The sequence below is a fragment of the Haliotis rufescens genome, unplaced genomic scaffold (genome assembly GCF_023055435.1).
Source record: "Haliotis rufescens isolate VD_foot unplaced genomic scaffold, xgHalRufe1.0.p SCAF_66, whole genome shotgun sequence".
Taxonomy (NCBI): domain Eukaryota; kingdom Metazoa; phylum Mollusca; class Gastropoda; order Lepetellida; family Haliotidae; genus Haliotis; species Haliotis rufescens.
This window is the reverse complement of record NW_025964357.1, coordinates 967,752-985,090: the sequence shown is the minus strand read 5'-3', so window position 1 is coordinate 985,090 and position 17,339 is coordinate 967,752. Positions and strand designations below refer to the sequence as shown.

At 43.6% G+C, this 17,339-nt stretch overlaps 1 protein-coding gene across 4 annotated transcripts in view; it reads right to left on the bottom strand.

The window, feature by feature from the left end:
- LOC124118962 (protein flightless-1 homolog) overlaps nucleotides 1–17,339 on the bottom strand; it is a 141,486-nt gene that overhangs the window by 41,758 nt on the left and 82,389 nt on the right. For all 4 annotated transcript variants that reach the window (XM_046481300.2, XM_046481301.2, XM_046481302.2 and 1 more), the window contains 6 exons: nucleotides 13,049–13,105; nucleotides 10,767–10,882; nucleotides 9,922–10,051; nucleotides 4,434–4,518; nucleotides 3,972–4,059; nucleotides 3,607–3,720 (listed from right to left, as the gene is read on the bottom strand). In XM_046481300.2, the coding sequence (XP_046337256.1) occupies nucleotides 3,607–3,720; nucleotides 3,972–4,059; nucleotides 4,434–4,518; nucleotides 9,922–10,051; nucleotides 10,767–10,882; nucleotides 13,049–13,105 (590 nt within the window). The remainder of the gene's footprint in view (nucleotides 1–3,606; nucleotides 3,721–3,971; nucleotides 4,060–4,433; nucleotides 4,519–9,921; nucleotides 10,052–10,766; nucleotides 10,883–13,048; nucleotides 13,106–17,339) is intronic.

Here is a 17,339-nt window from a genome sequence, read left to right as displayed (position 1 = left end):
TGTACATGGACTCGAGCGGCAGTAGTCAAAACCAGGAGAAACACCCGTCTTCTACTTAAGGTCATAGAAGGAAGACGAGGGGAGTTGTTCGAAGGGCGTTGAAGACCACATTCAGATCCAACGCAGGCGGTCCGAACTTGGCCTTCAGGTCCTGAAGACTGAACGAGCGCAGCCAGGCCCGTAGGTCGGGAATTTTCGTCTTTCTCCGATCGTCCGGGATGGCCAGAACGGAGTAGATGGCGACCAGGTATGTGGGGGTGGTAAGCCCTTCAACAGACGGGTGCTACGCAAGTACAGAAGGAACTGATCCAGTATCTGCGGTGACGCTGTCATCGGATCCTGGTGTTTGTCAGAACAAAATGCCTGGAACGAGCATCATTTATCAGCATACAGTCCCCCTGTAGAAGGACGATGGGCTGAAGCAATAGCCTTGGTCGCTCTAGCCGAATAGCCCTTGGCTTTCTGCTGTTGTGTCAGGCGTGCAGACGATAACATGCGGGTATTAGGGTGTGGCAACAGACCGTGTGAATGGAGCAGAAGGTTGGACCACACGGGAAGGTCCAGGGGTTGTCTCTGGCTATGTTTCGGAGGTCGATAACCCAACTTCTGGCTGGCCAATAAGGCGAGACCAAAGTCAATGGCAGGGGTTGAGTGGCCTGGATCTCTGAAGAACCGTGGGAGGGAGAACCGGAGTCGGAAAAGCGTACGCGCGTAATCCTTCTCAGGAACGATGGAAGGCTTCGACTGCCACAGTGGTCGTATCCGGCACAGGTGGAATGGAAGACGACAGCTGGCCATAATCAGATATGAGGCAAACAGATCTAGGGTTGGGGTGTTGACCGTTTGACATAGTCAGGCCCGAGGTGCCGGAGAGCGTGAGGCGATGGAGAGCTTGAGGCGCCTGGAACGCCGGAGATGGTGATTCTCGGGGGCGCCGGGAGAGGGGCGAGTCCTCTGGGTCCGCAAACACCACACTTCGGTGACGTCGTCAGTGGACACGATCAACAGGGCGTGACCGAGAATGCACTGTCAGCAAGTGACGTCCTGGATAAGCCTTTATCTCGAGGCTGTTGCTGTGCCAATGGTGTTGATCTCTGGATCACAGGTGGTCACAATGTGGGCTGGTGTGGGCCACTAGCCACTGACAAGGTGGCAGGGGGGGTAGTCAGCAACAGGGGTCTGCGATTGCGTACCGTCGGTACGATTCGGAAAAAAGGTGGGCTCGCCTGCAAACCAACCTCAAGTAGACGAAGTAAACCAGCTTCACAATCGACCGCCGGGGCATTGACGTAACCGGGTAGTAGGAAGTCGAGGCAATATGGCCATTGCACGAAGTAATGAGATCGTTTTCATCCCTGAAGCGGCGTATAAGTACTCCTGTTCTTATATCAAGGTGACGATGGAGGACGACAACACAATACGAGGCAGATATGCAACAGGGGTCAGCGGGACGGCCGAGGGACTTTAAGTCTCAAATCGACACTGTGTCCGGTAGTCAAGGCGGAAGATAGGAAGGTGTCGTAGTCGAAAAGATCAAACCGGACGAAGGAAGGCGACCTTTTCCATCCCTTGAACGCCTATAGGCGCTATCGTTCTTATAGCGAAGGGTTGAAGAAACAAGGTTCCTCGTGACAGCCGTGTTGGTAGAGGAGGTCTATTGTTTCCAACATCCGTGCATGGATGGACTGCGACAGGCGCCTGGTTGAGTGGTTGCACCAAGCGTGCAGGTAGACAAGGAAACCAATCTGTAGAAATACATGGCACCCCTTGCCATGGTAAGTTGACCTAATTCCGGTCGGAGATGTTGACAGTCCGAGTACTTGACACGTGACATGTAAATCACACTGCGCAGTAGCCGAGAAAACCGCCTTGGAGTCGGAACTGAGGTGCACACTCCACACACAGACAATCCTCAATGAACTGTGTGAGAGACGAACAAGTGGTGTACCCGAGTTTTGCGATAAAACACGGAACCCCATGGGCGTCGTGGAAAACCCGGGGAGCACCGAGGAAGAGTCTCTTTCAGGAACGCTGGCGCTAGGATAGGGTAGAACAGCGTTGGTGTCGGCGATGTCGACGAAGTAAACTCTTTATAAGTGGATGTCGTCGTCGAATCTGATACAGACGCTGTTCACATGACGCTCTGTTTCGATAGAAACCCGCAGGTCATCTCTCCGGAATCATAGCGCTTTAAACAACGGGAGTATGGATAACGTCTCAGTGGGCAAGTTGAATCAGACCAACTATCTATTGGTTGAAAAGATTCCACCCAGGAAGTAGAACGATAGTCACGATCCCGAAGACCGACGGGAGAGTAGCGACAGGAGCGGCGACAGTTGTTTCACCATGCTTCTCCGTGTGACGAGTTATGAGACAGCAGCAAGAGAAGAAGAGGGCAGTGGCGCCGGGGAGGCGATTGCCGATGGTGCCCCTTAAGCCGAAGTAGAAGATCGGATACTCGGCTCGTTGATCTGAGCTTGATAAAGCTTGTTGATCTGGGCGCCGGAGGTCATCTTAGGCGGATATATCATAGGCGCCAGAACTCTGGAGGCGCCGGGAGCGCCGTAACTCAAGAGGCACCGGAGTAGTCAGAGGCGCCAGAGACATTAGAGGCGTCGAAAATCATGAGAGGCCTCAGAGGCGCTGGGAGCGCCGAAGACATCAGAGGATGTGGAGGCGCCGGAGCGCAGAGACATCAGAGGCGCCGGAGCGCGGAGGCATCAGAGGCGCCGGGACATCGGAGGCGCCGAGACATCAGAGGCGCCGGAGTCGCCGAGACATCAGAGGCGCCGGGAGCGCCGAGACATCAGAGGCACCGAAGCATCAGAGGCGCCGGGAGCGCCGAGACATCAGAGGCGCCGGGAGCGCCGGGAGCGCCGGGAGCGCCGAGACATCAGCGTTGACGGTGTTGGAGACCGTGAACGGTCGTATGTCGTGCCATGGGAGGCAGACTCTATGTTGGGAGCGCTGGAGCCGCCGGTGGAGTAGGAGACTGTGAACGGTCGTATGTCGTGCCATGGGAGGCAGACTCTGCCATGGGAGGCAGGGATACAAAGTACGTCCGTCCGTGGAGGTGACAAAGCAGTTATGTATTTTGGTTTGACGTCATGACTTCCGGGTCACGTGCCGACTGTGAGAGGGCGCTGCCTCCTGAGCTGGTTGGGACAACTTTCTTCAGCAGCTGGATCTCACACAGTTCGTCTCTCTGTCAAAGACAGCAGTAAATGCAATACGGAGTAATGCAGGATAAGTTAAAAAATATCAACATTTACATAGCCAACCATTAGTATGAGAGAGACCAGCATGATAATGTCAAAAAACAAAGGTATGGTGAAATGGGGTTTAATGTCAGGCTCAAGATTTATGCACATTTATTGCAACATGTGTGTGTGTGTGTGAATGTTTGTGAGTATGTGGGTGCCAGCCAGGGTATCAACAAGTACCATCCTTTAGTGTCTTTTGGTACGATGTGGCTGGGTATTGACCAAAAAATTACTCATTTGAGCATCAGTTTAGTTCAGATAAAAACTACAATGTTCAAAATTTTGTGAAAATAAATAAGCTTCAAAAGCTTTTCCAAGGCACTAAATGACCTCTTATACTCACCCTTCCAAACAGCGAGAAACACTGGCATACTTTGGCCTTTCCATCATTGAATAGAGTTCCTGAGAAAGCTTCAGTGCTGCTGCTCGAATCAGTCTGGTGGATTTCTTGCCTATCCTGAAATCAATCAGAAAATATTCTTCTTCAAATGATCCAATTGGGGTGTAACAGTAAATATATGCTGCACAACCCTGTTGTGGAGGACACAAAGGAAGGGTGGATTAACTCTACTTGGAATCTGCATGATGACACAATGTCTTCCTCACTATCAGTACCAAATTCTATTTTTCACACAAATGATCTGATCAAAGAAAATTTGGCTGCATTAATAATGAAAGCTCAGTCCTTTCTCTGTGTTGAATACCTACCAGACAAACACATCGGAGTTGCAGTCGAGGATATACACACATTTTGTGTCTAGTAATCTCTGCACCAACTTTGCCTTGGGAATCTCAACTGCAACAGGCATATAAACAATTGTCTTGAGTAAATGAACATCTCCAGGTATAACCTAGGTGGGGACATTCATATACCCATAGTATAAACAACATGAAATTGAGCATACCCTTACCTATTCCAGAAGATGCTGGCAGTGGAATACAGAGTGTCAACCCACTTGTCTTCTTATACCCTGACCATTCCAGAAGATGCTGGCAGTAGAATACAGAGTGTCAACCCACTTGTCTTCTTACACACTTCCTCGACTTATGACTTATCCTTGCATCTCCACATAAGCTTGCAGGGGTTTGAGACTAAAGATAGTGATAGTGTCCTTGAACCAATACCATGCAAGGAATGCCCCTCTGTCTGACAAAGGCTCTCACACTTACCTTGAGGCAAGTTGAGGTAGCCTTTCCCAAGTTCTACCCTGTATAAACGCGGTTCTATCAAGCCAAAACCAGACTGTTCACTTTCCTGAAACAATTTGAAAATATTATTACAGGTATCTAGAGTGCTTATTAGCTGATGGGGTCATTGATGGCACAGATACTACAAGAATGTTCCTCAGGTGTAAAGTGATATACAACAAAGCTTTATACAAATAAACTGGCAAGAAAAGAAGAGAACATGACATTTTCTAAAGAAATGAGGATGCAATCTGAAAATAATACCACTGAATGTTCGGTCACTTGGTGATAACTATGTGCCAAAATACACCTCTTTCACTGCACCTACATTTGGTGACTTGCTTTGCACATATATTTTTGATTAACAATCTTATTGAAAAAGACTCACACATCTGTGTGAACCACAGACTGTACTATCTCAAAATGTTTTAGGGTAATAGGCTTCAGTTTGGTACATGTCAGTCACTACAGCAGATACACAACAGCCAGACTCTACCGAATCATTGGACAAACAGCCAATCAAATTACCGACCACCTATACAATGTTACAGAGTTAGAGTTTCTGGGAAAACTATTTGAAATGGATTTCATCTGCAAGCTCAACTGCAACTGATTGTGACCATGATGACTGATTGCCACATTTGAGCCTGCTTTCCATGGCACAAAAGACCTCCACTTCCCAGATATGTATCTCTATAAAACAGATCCCTACAATTAGGTGATAAACCTACTGTGTTTTGAAATTTGATGTAGTCCCACTGTAGAGTAGATACCTCTTATTTAAATTTGGTACGAGCGCTTTAGTGTGAGGTCTCAAATGTATAAATAAGAGGTATCTACTCTATAATGGGACTACATCAAATTTCAAAACACAGTAGGTACCTCCATTCTACCCTGACCGCAGCGTAACAACACAGGGTACAATCTTAGAACATTACGAAAAGTGGTCACAGGTAGTTATATATGTAACAAATATTACTAAAGTTCAACATTAAAATACCAACAGTCTTGAGTAGTTCAAAATTAGTAAAATATAAATATTTTTTATATTTGTATACTTATCCTGCATTACTTCTTAATGCATTTACTGCTGTTTCCTGACAGGGATGTTTTCTGTTTGAGATCCAGCTGCTGAAGAAAAGTTGTTCCAACCAGTAGAGGCAGCACCCTCTCACAGTCGGCATGTGATCCGAAAGTATCATCAAAACACATAACTGCTTTTAACATAACATCTGGAACTTCGTAGGGAGGCAGCGTAGCGAAGGGAGGGCACTTAGACATCGTAATGTAAGTATACAAATGTAAAAAATACTTAGATTTTACTAATTTTTTTAACTTATCCTGCATTCCTCCTGAATGCATCTTTATTAAACGGCACGGCCGGTGGGCATACCTTCAGATGTGATCCATAATAAACCCTCGTCAAGGTCCGATGTATCCACATGCATACAAATGATGACCGGAACATCTATGACCATTCCTGTCTTCAGGAAACAAGAGTCGATGCAAAAAGGTAAAACCCGAATAGGTGACAGAAATAGAATGAGGCGGGTAGCCAAAAACTAGATGGTAGAGCCCTTCAACCAACGAGTGTTGTGCAAATAAAGGAGAAACACCAGGAACTGCGGTGACGCTGTTAATGGATTCTGGCGTTTGCCTGAGGAGAGGGCCTGGAAGGAGCACCCTTTGTCGACATACAGACCCCGTGTAGACAATAGGCTGAAGCAATAGCCTTGGCCTTTCAAGCTGAGTAGCTTGTAGCTCCTAGGGCATTCGGCAGAAGTGTCAGGTGTGCATAAAAACCAGGCGGGGTTCAGCTGTGGCAATCTGCTGTGTGGTGTAACAGGAGGTTGAGCCACATCGGAAGGTCAAGGGGGTTGCCTCTGGCAAGGGCTTCGACGACAACAAACCAGTACCTCGCTGGTTACCAGGGTGCGACCAGAATCAGTGGTCGAGGGGCCTGGAACATTTGAAGAACCCTGGGAAGGAGAGCCAGAGGCGGAAAAGCATATGTGGATAAACCTCCCCTGGGAACGCTGAGGGCTGACTGCCATAGATGATGGATCTGGCACCAGTGAGATGTAAGATGTCCCCTGGCAGTTCTGGGATGTGGCAAACAGATAGAGTTGGGGGGGGAGACGATCTTTTTGCAGATCAAGGTGAACACATCTGAGTGGAGGAACCACCCGTGGGAGCCACTATGTAGACGAAATAAACCCGCTCCACAACCGACTGCCGAGGCATTGACTTAACCAGTTAGTCGGAAGTCGAAGCAATGTCCATAAGATGAGGTGGAAATCTGGAAAACTGTGGTACTGGAAGAATGCACTGTACTGCACGCAATAATGTGATCATTTACATCCCCTGAGCATCGTATAAGCGCTCCCGTTCTTATATCGAGGTGACGATGAAGGAAGGCAACACAATACTTTGTATGTAGTCAACAGGGGTCGGCGGAACTGTCATGGGAAGAATTAGAAAATCGACGCTGTATCTGGTAGCCAAGGCTGAAGATATAAAAAAGTTGTAGTCTGAAAGATCCTACCGTATGAAGTAAGGCGATCATTTCCATCCCTTGAGTGCTGTATAAGCCCTAAAGTTCTAATAGCAAGGGGGCGATGAAACGTGGTGCCGTGTTGGTGGCAGAGGTCTACCGTTTCTATCCTCTGCACATGGATGGACTACGACAGACTTCTGGTTGAGTGGTTGCACCATGCGTACAAGTAAGCATGCAAACCAATCTGTAGAAATATATGACACTGCTTCCCATAGATTAGTTGACCTAATTCCGGTCAGAGTTGTTTCCAGTCCACATACTTGACACGTGACATGTAAATCACCCTGCACAGTAGCCGAGAAAACCGCATTGTAGCCGGGATTGAGGTGCAATCTCCACACATAGACAATCCCCAATGAACTGTGTGGTAGGCAAACAAGTGGTGTACCCGTGTTCTGCGAAACGTGGGTACACCAGGAGCGTCGTGGAAAACCCGGGAGCACCGTGGAAGAGCCTCTTTGAGGAATGCTGGTGCTAAAACAGGGTAGAAGAGCATCGACGAAGAAGACAGTGGATGTTGTTGTTGGATGGCAGGGCCGGTGCAGAGCAAAAATGAACACTGTGATATGAGAGACGCCTTGTCCTGACAAGTCAACGATTATCCCGAGAAGTGGGTACCCGTAGCCTTTGACGATGGGGTCAAACAGGCGAAATGAGTGTGAACATGAAGATCTGGGAGGTCATCTCTTCTGGCGCTTTAAAAGACGGGGTTAAGGAGAACGTCGCAAATCAAAACCTCATCCAGACAACCAGTGGGTAAGTTGAATCAGACCAAATGTCTACTCGTTTGAAAAGATTCCTCCCAGGAATCTGAGAGTTAGTCACGATCCCGACGACGTACAGGAGAGTGAGTATGGTTTTACGCCGCTTTTAGCAATATTCCAGCAATATCACGGCGGGGGACACCAGCAATGGGCTTCACACATTGTACCCATGACAGGACTCGAACCCGGGTCTTCGGCATTATAAACAAAGGCTTTAACCACTAGGCTACCCGACCGCCCCACGTACAGGAGAGCAGCTACAGCAGCGGCAACATTTTTGAAAAGACGTGGTTTCACCCTGCCTCTATTGTGACGATCTATGAGAGTCAGTAATCGAAAAAGGTACCAGTGGTGCAGGTGAGGCATCTCTGGATCGGCAAGGGCGTTGCAGCTGTCGACGTAGATGGCAGATGAGACGGAAAGGCGATAAAGGTGAGGGCAAGGGAGGCGTAGGAGACCGCTGTCTCCAAGCTTTTATTCCAAAGATAAATGTTTTATGACTCACCAAGTCATTTCTTGGAAATCAGTGAGAGACAGGTTGTTGAAATAGTTTTAAAAATGCTAAAACAATATATTTCTCCAACAAACTATGAATTAACATTCTACTATTTATTCAACATGTGTAAGTCTTATTAGTTAGTTAGCAATTACCCCCAGTAAATAATAAACAAATCAAAATAAATACCTCTCCACCCCAAACTTGGATGTGGCAGAATTTGACTGACATCACGCTTACTTACACCTCACAACTGTCAATGGCTGCCAATGTTGTTGTTTACCTTACCCTACACGAAGCAAGATGACAACCCTGATCTATGATGTGGTAAAACATTAACATGTAGATTTACTGGGAATGAGCCTGATGGTACAATGTGATTACCAATGGAACTGAGTGTGACTGAACAGCAGCTTTTCAGGCTGCAGACGAGTCGGCTATGTGACACGAGGAATCTGCATGACTTGACCTCTCAATTTCAAGATTTTACGGATCCATAGCCAGCATGTGAAAGCAATGAGACATTTGTGGCCCAGAAATAGTGGTTCGTGCATGTTTTTCTTAATAGTGCGAGTTCTGAAATAACTTTCATCAAGTTTGACAAGCTGTGACTTTAGTGATGTCAGGACATTGTTTTCGTGGCCTTTCGAAGTGACAAGTGTTTTCTGATGGACTTTCAAATCCCCTCCTGCCAAATCCTTACGGTTGTGGTTGACGGAGATGGCATTGAATATCAACCACAAAAAGGTTTGTAAACAACTTGTAAAGTTTCTTCAAACATATTTATATAATGTTATATTTTACTTTCATTGTAGGTTGTTTCAATGATGATCGAAACTGCCTTTTCCTAGTCTGTTTGCTTCGAACATGTCCCTAACAGTTTCACAAAAGTTTCATTTGTATGCAAAAGATATGTCTTTGTGTAGTCTCGTAATCTCATCACTGAAGCAGTCAGGATTACGGCCTAGAACAACATATCGTCATAAAAAACATCGATATCAAACTACCGTATTTCCTCTATAAGATGCTAGGCCATCTATTAATTTCACAGGAGCCATTGACTTGGCATGTATTAGAGACCTGGCTTGTATTAGAGGAAATATTGATATGTTTTACATTTCCTATTACGGTACTGTTTGATCAGCCTACCATTTTTTTATAAATCGATATGTAGGCTATCAATGTATTCATGTGCATGGTTTTTTTGTGTGAAAAGGCTTACTATATTTAAAAGGGGTTTCCTTAGCAAAAAGGAACCACCCGTTCTCAACAAGATGAAACTCAATACTAACATGGATTTACACTGAATTATAATGGATTTCTTTTGGAAATATTAACTAAAGAGGTGAGTAAACCATACTCCTAATTTTTTACCCTTACAGCTAACTCTGGGAATTGGAGGTAGTCATTTGTGAAAGGAATGTCAGCTGAGGATATATTTGCATAAACTATGTATCTGTGGTACATTCTTGGAGTACCTGTACTGACAGTGGTGACTGAAGGATCACATTGATAATGTGTACTAGCATGAAATGTATGTAGTAAATACAGAAAATGTTACCCTTATCCTCTTATACTCTTATCAGTGTAGCGAGGCTGCAACACATGTTGGCATTAGGACCAAGTACCATGGTGGTACGTGTTCACACCCACCTTCACCACTAGAGAGGGAGGTGGACCACCCACAAGTCTCCAGAACTCAGCTGTCTCCTGACCCTGGGGCAGGACGAAGATCTCAGCCTTGTTCTTACGCTCATTTTTGTTGATCTTCTCGGATATCAACCTGCACAAATAGCCACGTTACACAGTACAATCGACATAACAGGAACATTAGGCCCAGACACTATTCAGTGAGCTGAAAGTTACATGAATCGACATGTTTAGCCATCAAGGAAGGAATGTGTGGCTCTGTAATATGGTCTGCTTGAGAGAAAAGAATAATCTCAGTGTAATATTCATATTCTTATTACATGGGAACGAAAATTCAGCAGGCTCAGTATAGGCTCAGCACATTTGGTAAAGCAGTTTTGCTGATCACAGTTTTGGGACGATATTCCAACATTGCCAACAATGGCCACAGTTAGTGCAATAAGTGTAGCCTAAATGTAACATATTATGGTATCTCTACACAGTTTTGTCAAGTGTGAACTTTGTTGGTCCAGACCAATTCTAAATTTTGATTTTAGCATACAATGATCTCAGCAGTGGGACAGCTCTCCTTTGAAACTCTAACTGAAAACACTCCTTTGACAAAAGTGTGATAAGTACCTGGATTTTTGGATGTGAGGGGACGATCAGCTGTGTGTTGCTGAATCGAGGTTTTACATTCTTTACTGTTTGAGAAGTGGTTCGTTGCAATATATGGAAGTCTATTTATTTATGAACACATTTCCTGAATAACAGTGCTCCATTTGAGTACTTGCCTGATGTGTATTTAGAAGTGCAAGTGAAATGTAAACAAACATTGTGTTTTTATCCCAGTCTGGATAGGGCATTACCTGGTTTTTGTTTTTGTCACACCTTTGGAAGTTTTGCCCACCCACACAAACAGCTTAAGTCCAGTGTCCAGCAGGAAGACATGGCGATAGTCCAGGCTGCTTACATTGGCAGGGCACTGCACAGAGCAAACACAAGTATCAACCACTTGGCTCAAGTCAGGGGAGGGTTAGCTTACACAAGTATCAACAACTTGGCTCAAGTCAGGGGAAGGTTAGCTTACACAAGTATCAACAACTTGGCTCAAGTCAGGGGAGGGTTAGCTTACACAGGTATCAACAACTTGGCTCAAGTCAGGGGAGGGTTAGCTTACACAAGTATCAACAACTTGGCTCAAGTCAGGGGAGGGTCAGCTTACACAGGTATCAACAACTTGGCTCAAGTCAGGGGAGGGTTAGTTTGCCTATGTTAAACATGGCAGCAAGGAAATTGTTTGGATGAAGCATAAGCATAAGATATAAGCATAAGATATAAGCATAACGATCTTAACTTTATGGTCAAATGTACTGTTCAAGTTTATCTATAAGTAAAGGAACTGGAGCAGTTTTAAAAGCAGCCATGTTGACAGCAGGCCCTCTCTGATTATCACATATATGCATCAAAATATATAGTGCAACAGCACTGTATCTCACCTTGTTATACAATCAACATAGTTTTCTTGATAAAAACTATAAAATTAACAAACCAGAACAGGTATTGACTTTTCACCATTAATTTCAGCACAAATGTGCACACAACAGTAATCAGCAAGAATTGATTTGATTGTCAACGATGCAGCAGTCGTCCAATAAATTTATTCATATTTCGGCAAGTGACAATCACAGCAGAGTTGCTTCCCTTCCATTGAGAAATTGCAAGCTCCTCACAGTGAAACCCCTTTTATTGAGCTCTCTATACTATTGTTGCTACAAGTCAAAGCTGCCCACTGTGAAAGGTGACCACAATCATGCTTGGAGTGTGTGGAGTCGCAACCGACTGACCGTTATGTTTACAAATAAGTGATGACTACCGTGACACCAAATATTCTTACACCAATTATTTTCTTTGTTTGTCAATTCGAATTATTATTTCATTTCAAATATCATGTAATTCGTATAAAGGTAACGGGGAAGTTAGGTGATTTTCCGTTAGTCTTCAAATCTCGAACCAATCTGATTAAACAAACAAAAAAGAAAATTCAACTGGGAAATTAGTGCTAAACCTTTTCAAAATTCAATATGGAGGAATTCCCAAAACAAAATTTTAAAGTGACTACATTTGGGGTTAGAAGGCAAATTTCAAGATTCTTGTAATGGCCGCTTCCACACTGACGGCAGTGATGTTACTGAGAGTGAAAAGAAGGTGTCAGGCATTGGGAAGGAGCTTGGAGAAATTGACCTATATTTTAGTGTTGCTGGCTTTTTCAGAAATAAGGAAAATCAATTTGTCAGACCCATAATATAAGAAAAGACTGTTCAGGACTTGGTTAAAAAAAAAAAGAATTGTTTTTTTACCGTTGATGACTTCACTTAAACTATATTATGGGAACATTTGTTTGTTTGTTGTTTAAAGCTGTACCTAGTCATATTCCAGCTATAGGACATTATTATGATAACAACCATCTATGCTGAGTATTAGCACACTTCATGCAATCGATTCTGAGAGAGGTGGGCAAGTAATTCTCACAGCTTCTACTGCACCATAGTTGAATTCCAATCATGATGACTTGAACAAACTAGAATCTACTCACACCATCATCAATTAAACAAAGTTTCATCTTTCAAAGTTGGGTGATTTCTTGAAAATGATTTTCTAATAAATTAGTCTTTTGGTAAAATTTCCACAACAAAAAGTTTCAGTCCAGTAGTTGCAGAGAAGATGTTTATAGAACCAGAAACACTTTTTGGGATGATTTAAGGGCATGTAAATATCAAGGTTAAATGTAAAATATTGGAAAACCCCTTAGAGCAACGCAAACTAGAAACATTTTGAAAAAAATGGCCACATAATGGCTATTTTGAAAATAACATGGCTTCCATTTTGGACATATTGAAAAAAACATTTTCAAATCTCTTTGGGTGATATTGTAAGTAGAACCAAGTATGCCAAGTTTTATTCATCCGGTCCTCTGAGGGAAGTTGGATTACAGCTGCTGATGATGGACAAGCAGGCCATTACATAAGCTCACTTGATTATCAGTCAGGTGAGCTGATAAATGGATATCGCTTTGCCAACATATTGGCATTATCACTCAAATCAAGTCTTCCACAAACACAGACTGTTGATATGTATTATGTTTTTTCACCCTCTCCATGTGAACAGACTGTGTCCCTGTGGCTTTGTACAACTTCGTCTCATACTCCTGCAATACAAGTAAAAAACAAATCACTCAACAAGTACTGGCTGTTGTTCAGTAAACATAAAGATAGCAGGACAAGTACTGGCTGTAGTTCAGTAAACATAAAGATAGCAGGACAAGTAGAGGCTGTAGTTCAGTAAACATAAAGATAGCAGGACAAGTAGAGGCTGTAGTTCAGTAAACATAAAGATAGCAGGACAAGTAGAGGCTGTAGTTCAGTAAACATAAAGATAGCAGGACAAGTAGAGGCTGTAGTTCAGTAAACATAAAGATAGCAGGACAAGTAGAGGCTGTAGTTCAGTAAACATAAAGATAGCAGGACAAGTACTGGCTGTAGTTCAGTAAACATAAAGATAGCAGGACAAGTAGAGGCTGGAGTTCAGTAAACATAAAGATAGCAGGACAGGTACTGGCTGTTGTTCAGTAAACATAAAGATAGCAGGACAAGTAGTGGTTGTAGTTCAGTAAACATAAAGATAGCAGGACAAGTAGTGGCTGTAGTTCAGTAAACATAAAGATAGCAGGACAAGTAGTGGCTGTAGTTCAGTAAACATCAAGATAGCAGGACAGGTACTGGCTGTAGTTCAGTAAACATAAAGATAGCAAGACAAGTAGTGGCTGTAGTTCAGTAAACATAAAGATAGCAGGACAAGTAGTGGCTGTAGTTCAGTAAACATAAAGATAGCAAGTGAGTGAGTGAGTATGGTTTTACGCCGCTTTTAGCAATATTCCAGCAATATCACGGCGGGGGACACCAGAAATGGGCTTCACACATTGTACCCATGTCGGGAATCGAACCCGGGTCCTCGGCGTGACGAGCGAACGCTTTAACCACTAGGCTACCCGACCGCCCTAAAGATAGCAAGACAAGTAGTGGCTGTAGTTCAGTAAACATAAAGATAGCAGGACAAGTACTGGCTGTAGTTCAGTAAACATAAAGATAGCAGGACAAGTACTGGCTGTTGTTCAGTAAACATAAAGATAGCAGGACAAGTAGAGGCTTGAGTTCAGTAAACATAAACATAGCAGGACAAGTAGTGGCTGTAGTTCAGTAAACATAAAGATAGCAGGACAAGTAGAGGCTGGAGTTCAGTAAACATAAAGATAGCAGGACAAGTAGTGGCTGTAGTTCAGTAAACATAAAGCTAGCAGGACAAGTAGTGGCTGTAGTTCAGTAAACATAAAGATAGCAGGACAAGTAGTGGCTGTAGTTCAGTAAACATAAAGATAGCAGGACAGGTACTGGCTGTAGTTCAGTAAACATAAAGATAGCAGGACAAGTAGAGGCTGGAGTTCAGTAAACATAAAGATAGCAGGACAAGTAGTGGCTGTTGTTCAGTAAACATAAAGATAGCAGGACAAGTACTGGCTGTTGTTCAGTTAACATAAAGATAGCAGGACAGGTACTGGCTGTTGTTCAGTTAACATAAAGATAGCAGGACAGGTACTGGCTGTTGTTCAGTTAACATAAAGATAGCAGGACAAGTAGTGGCTGTTGTTCAGTAAACATAAAGCTAGCAGGACAAGTACTGGCTGTAGTTCAGTAAACATAAAGATAGCAGGACAGGTACTGGCTGTAGTTCAGTAAACATAAAGCTAGCAGGACAAGTACTGGCTGTAGTTCAGTAAACATAAAGATAGCAGGACAGGTACTGGCTGTAGTTCAGTAAACATAAAGATAGCAGGACAAGTACTGGCTGTAGTTCAGTAAACATAAAGATAGCAGGACAAGTACTGGCTGTAGTTCAGTAAACATAAAGATAGCAGGACAAGTACTGGCTGTAGTTCAGTAAACATAAAGATAGCAGGACAGGTACTGGCTGTAGTTCAGTAAACATAAAGATAGCAGGACAAGTACTGGCTGGAGTTCAGTAAACATAAAGATAGCAGGACAAGTACTGGCTGTAGTTCAGTAAACATAAAGATAGCAGGACAAGTACTGGCTGTTGTTCAGTAAACATAAAGATAGCAGGACAAGTACTGGCTGTTGTTCAGTAAACATAAAGATAGCAGGACAAGTACTGGCTGTTGTTCAGTAAACATAAAGATAGCAGGACAAGTACTGGCTGTAGTTCAGTAAACATAAAGATAGCAGGACAAGTACTGGCTGAAGTTCAGTAAACATAAAGATAGCAGGACAAGTACTGGCTGTTGTTCAGTAAACATAAAGATAGCAGGACAAGTACTGGCTGTAGTTCAGTAAACATAAAGATAGCAGGACAGGTAGTGGCTGTTGTTCAGTAAACATAAAGATAGCAGGACAAGTAGTGGCTGTTGTTCAGTAAACATAAAGATAGCAGGACAAGTACTGGCTGTAGTTCAGTAAACATAAAGATAGCAGGACAAGTACTGGCTGTAGTTCAGTAAACATAAAGATAGCAGGACAGGTACTGGCTGGAGTTCAGTAAACATAAAGATAGCAGGACAGGTATTGGCTGTAGTTCAGTAAACATAAACATAGCAGGACAAATAGTGGCTGTAGTTCAGTAAACATAAAGATAGCAGGACAAGTAGTGGCTGTAGTTCAGTAAACATAAAGATAGCAGGACAAGTACTGGCTGTTGTTCAGTAAACATAAAGATAGCAGGACAAGTACTGGCTGTAGTTCAGTAAACATAAAGATAGCAGGACAGGTACTGGCTGTTGTTCAGTTAACATAAAGACAGCAGTACAGGTACTGGCTGTTGTTCAGTTAACATAAAGATAGCAGGACAAGTACAGGCTGTTGTTCAGTTAACATAAAGATAGCAGGACAAGTACTGGCTGTTGTTCAGTAAACATAAAGATAGCAGGACAAGTAGAGGCTGTTGTTCAGTAAACATAAAGATAGCAGGACAAGTAGAGGCTGTAGTTCAGTAAACATAAACATAGCAGGACAAGTAGTGGCTGTAGTTCAGTAAACATAAAGATAGCAGGACAAGTAGAGGCTGGAGTTCAGTAAACATAAAGATAGCAGGACAAGTAGTGGCTGTAGTTCAGTAAACATAAAGCTAGCAGGACAAGTAGTGGCTGTAGTTCAGCAAACATAAAGATAGCAGGACAAGTAGTGGCTGTAGTTCAGTAAACATAAAGATAGCAGGACAAGTACTGGCTGTTGTTCAGTAAACATAAAGATAGCAGGACGAGTAGTGGCTGTAGTTCAGTAAACATAAAGATAGCAGGACAGGTACTGGCTGTAGTTCAGTAAACATAAAGATAGCAGGACAGGTAGTGGCTGTTGTTCAGTAAACATAAAGATAGCAGGACAAGTAGTGGCTGTAGTTCAGTAAACATAAAGATAGCAGGACAAGTAGAGTGAGTGAGTATGGTTTTACGCCGCTTTTAGCAATATTCCAGCAATATCACGGCAGGGGACACCAGAAATGGGCTTCACACATTGTACCCATGTGGGGAATCGAACCCGGGTCTTCGGCGTGACGAGCGAACGCTTGAACCACTAGGCTACCCGACCGCCCAAGGACAAGTAGAGGCTGTTGTTCAGTAAACATAAAGATAGCAGGACAAGTAGAGGCTGGAGTTCAGTAAACCTAAAGATAGCAGGACAAGTAGTGGCTGTAGTTCAGTAAACATAAAGATAGCAGGACAAGTAGAGGCTGTAGTTCAGTAAACATAAAGATAGCAGGACAGGTACTGGCTGTAGTTCAGTAAACATAAAGATAGCAGGACAAGTAGAGGCTGGAGTTCAGTAAACATAAAGATAGCAGGACAAGTAGTGGCTGTAGTTCAGTAAACATAAAGATAGCAGGACAAGTAGAGGCTGTAGTTCAGTAAACGTAAAGATAGCAGGACAAGTACTGGCTGTAGTTCAGTAAACATAAAGATAGCAGGACAAGTACTGGCTGTTGTTCAGTAAACATAAAGATAGCAGGACAAGTACTGGCTGTAGTTCAGTAAACATAAAGATAGCAGGACAGGTACTGGCTGTTGTTCAGTTAACATAAAGATAGCAGGACAGGTACTTGCTGTTGTTCAGTTAACATAAAGATAGCAGGACAAGTACTGGCTGTTGTTCAGTAAACATAAAGATAGCAGGACAGGTACTGGCTGTTGTTCAGTAAACATAAAGATAGCAGGACGAGTAGTGGCTGTAGTTCAGTAAACATAAAGATAGCAGGACAGGTACTGGCTGTAGTTCAGTAAACATAAGGAAAGCAGGACAGGTACTGGCTGTAGTTCAGTAAACATAAAGATAGCAGGACAAGTAGAGTGAGTGAGTATGGTTTTACGCCGCTTTTAG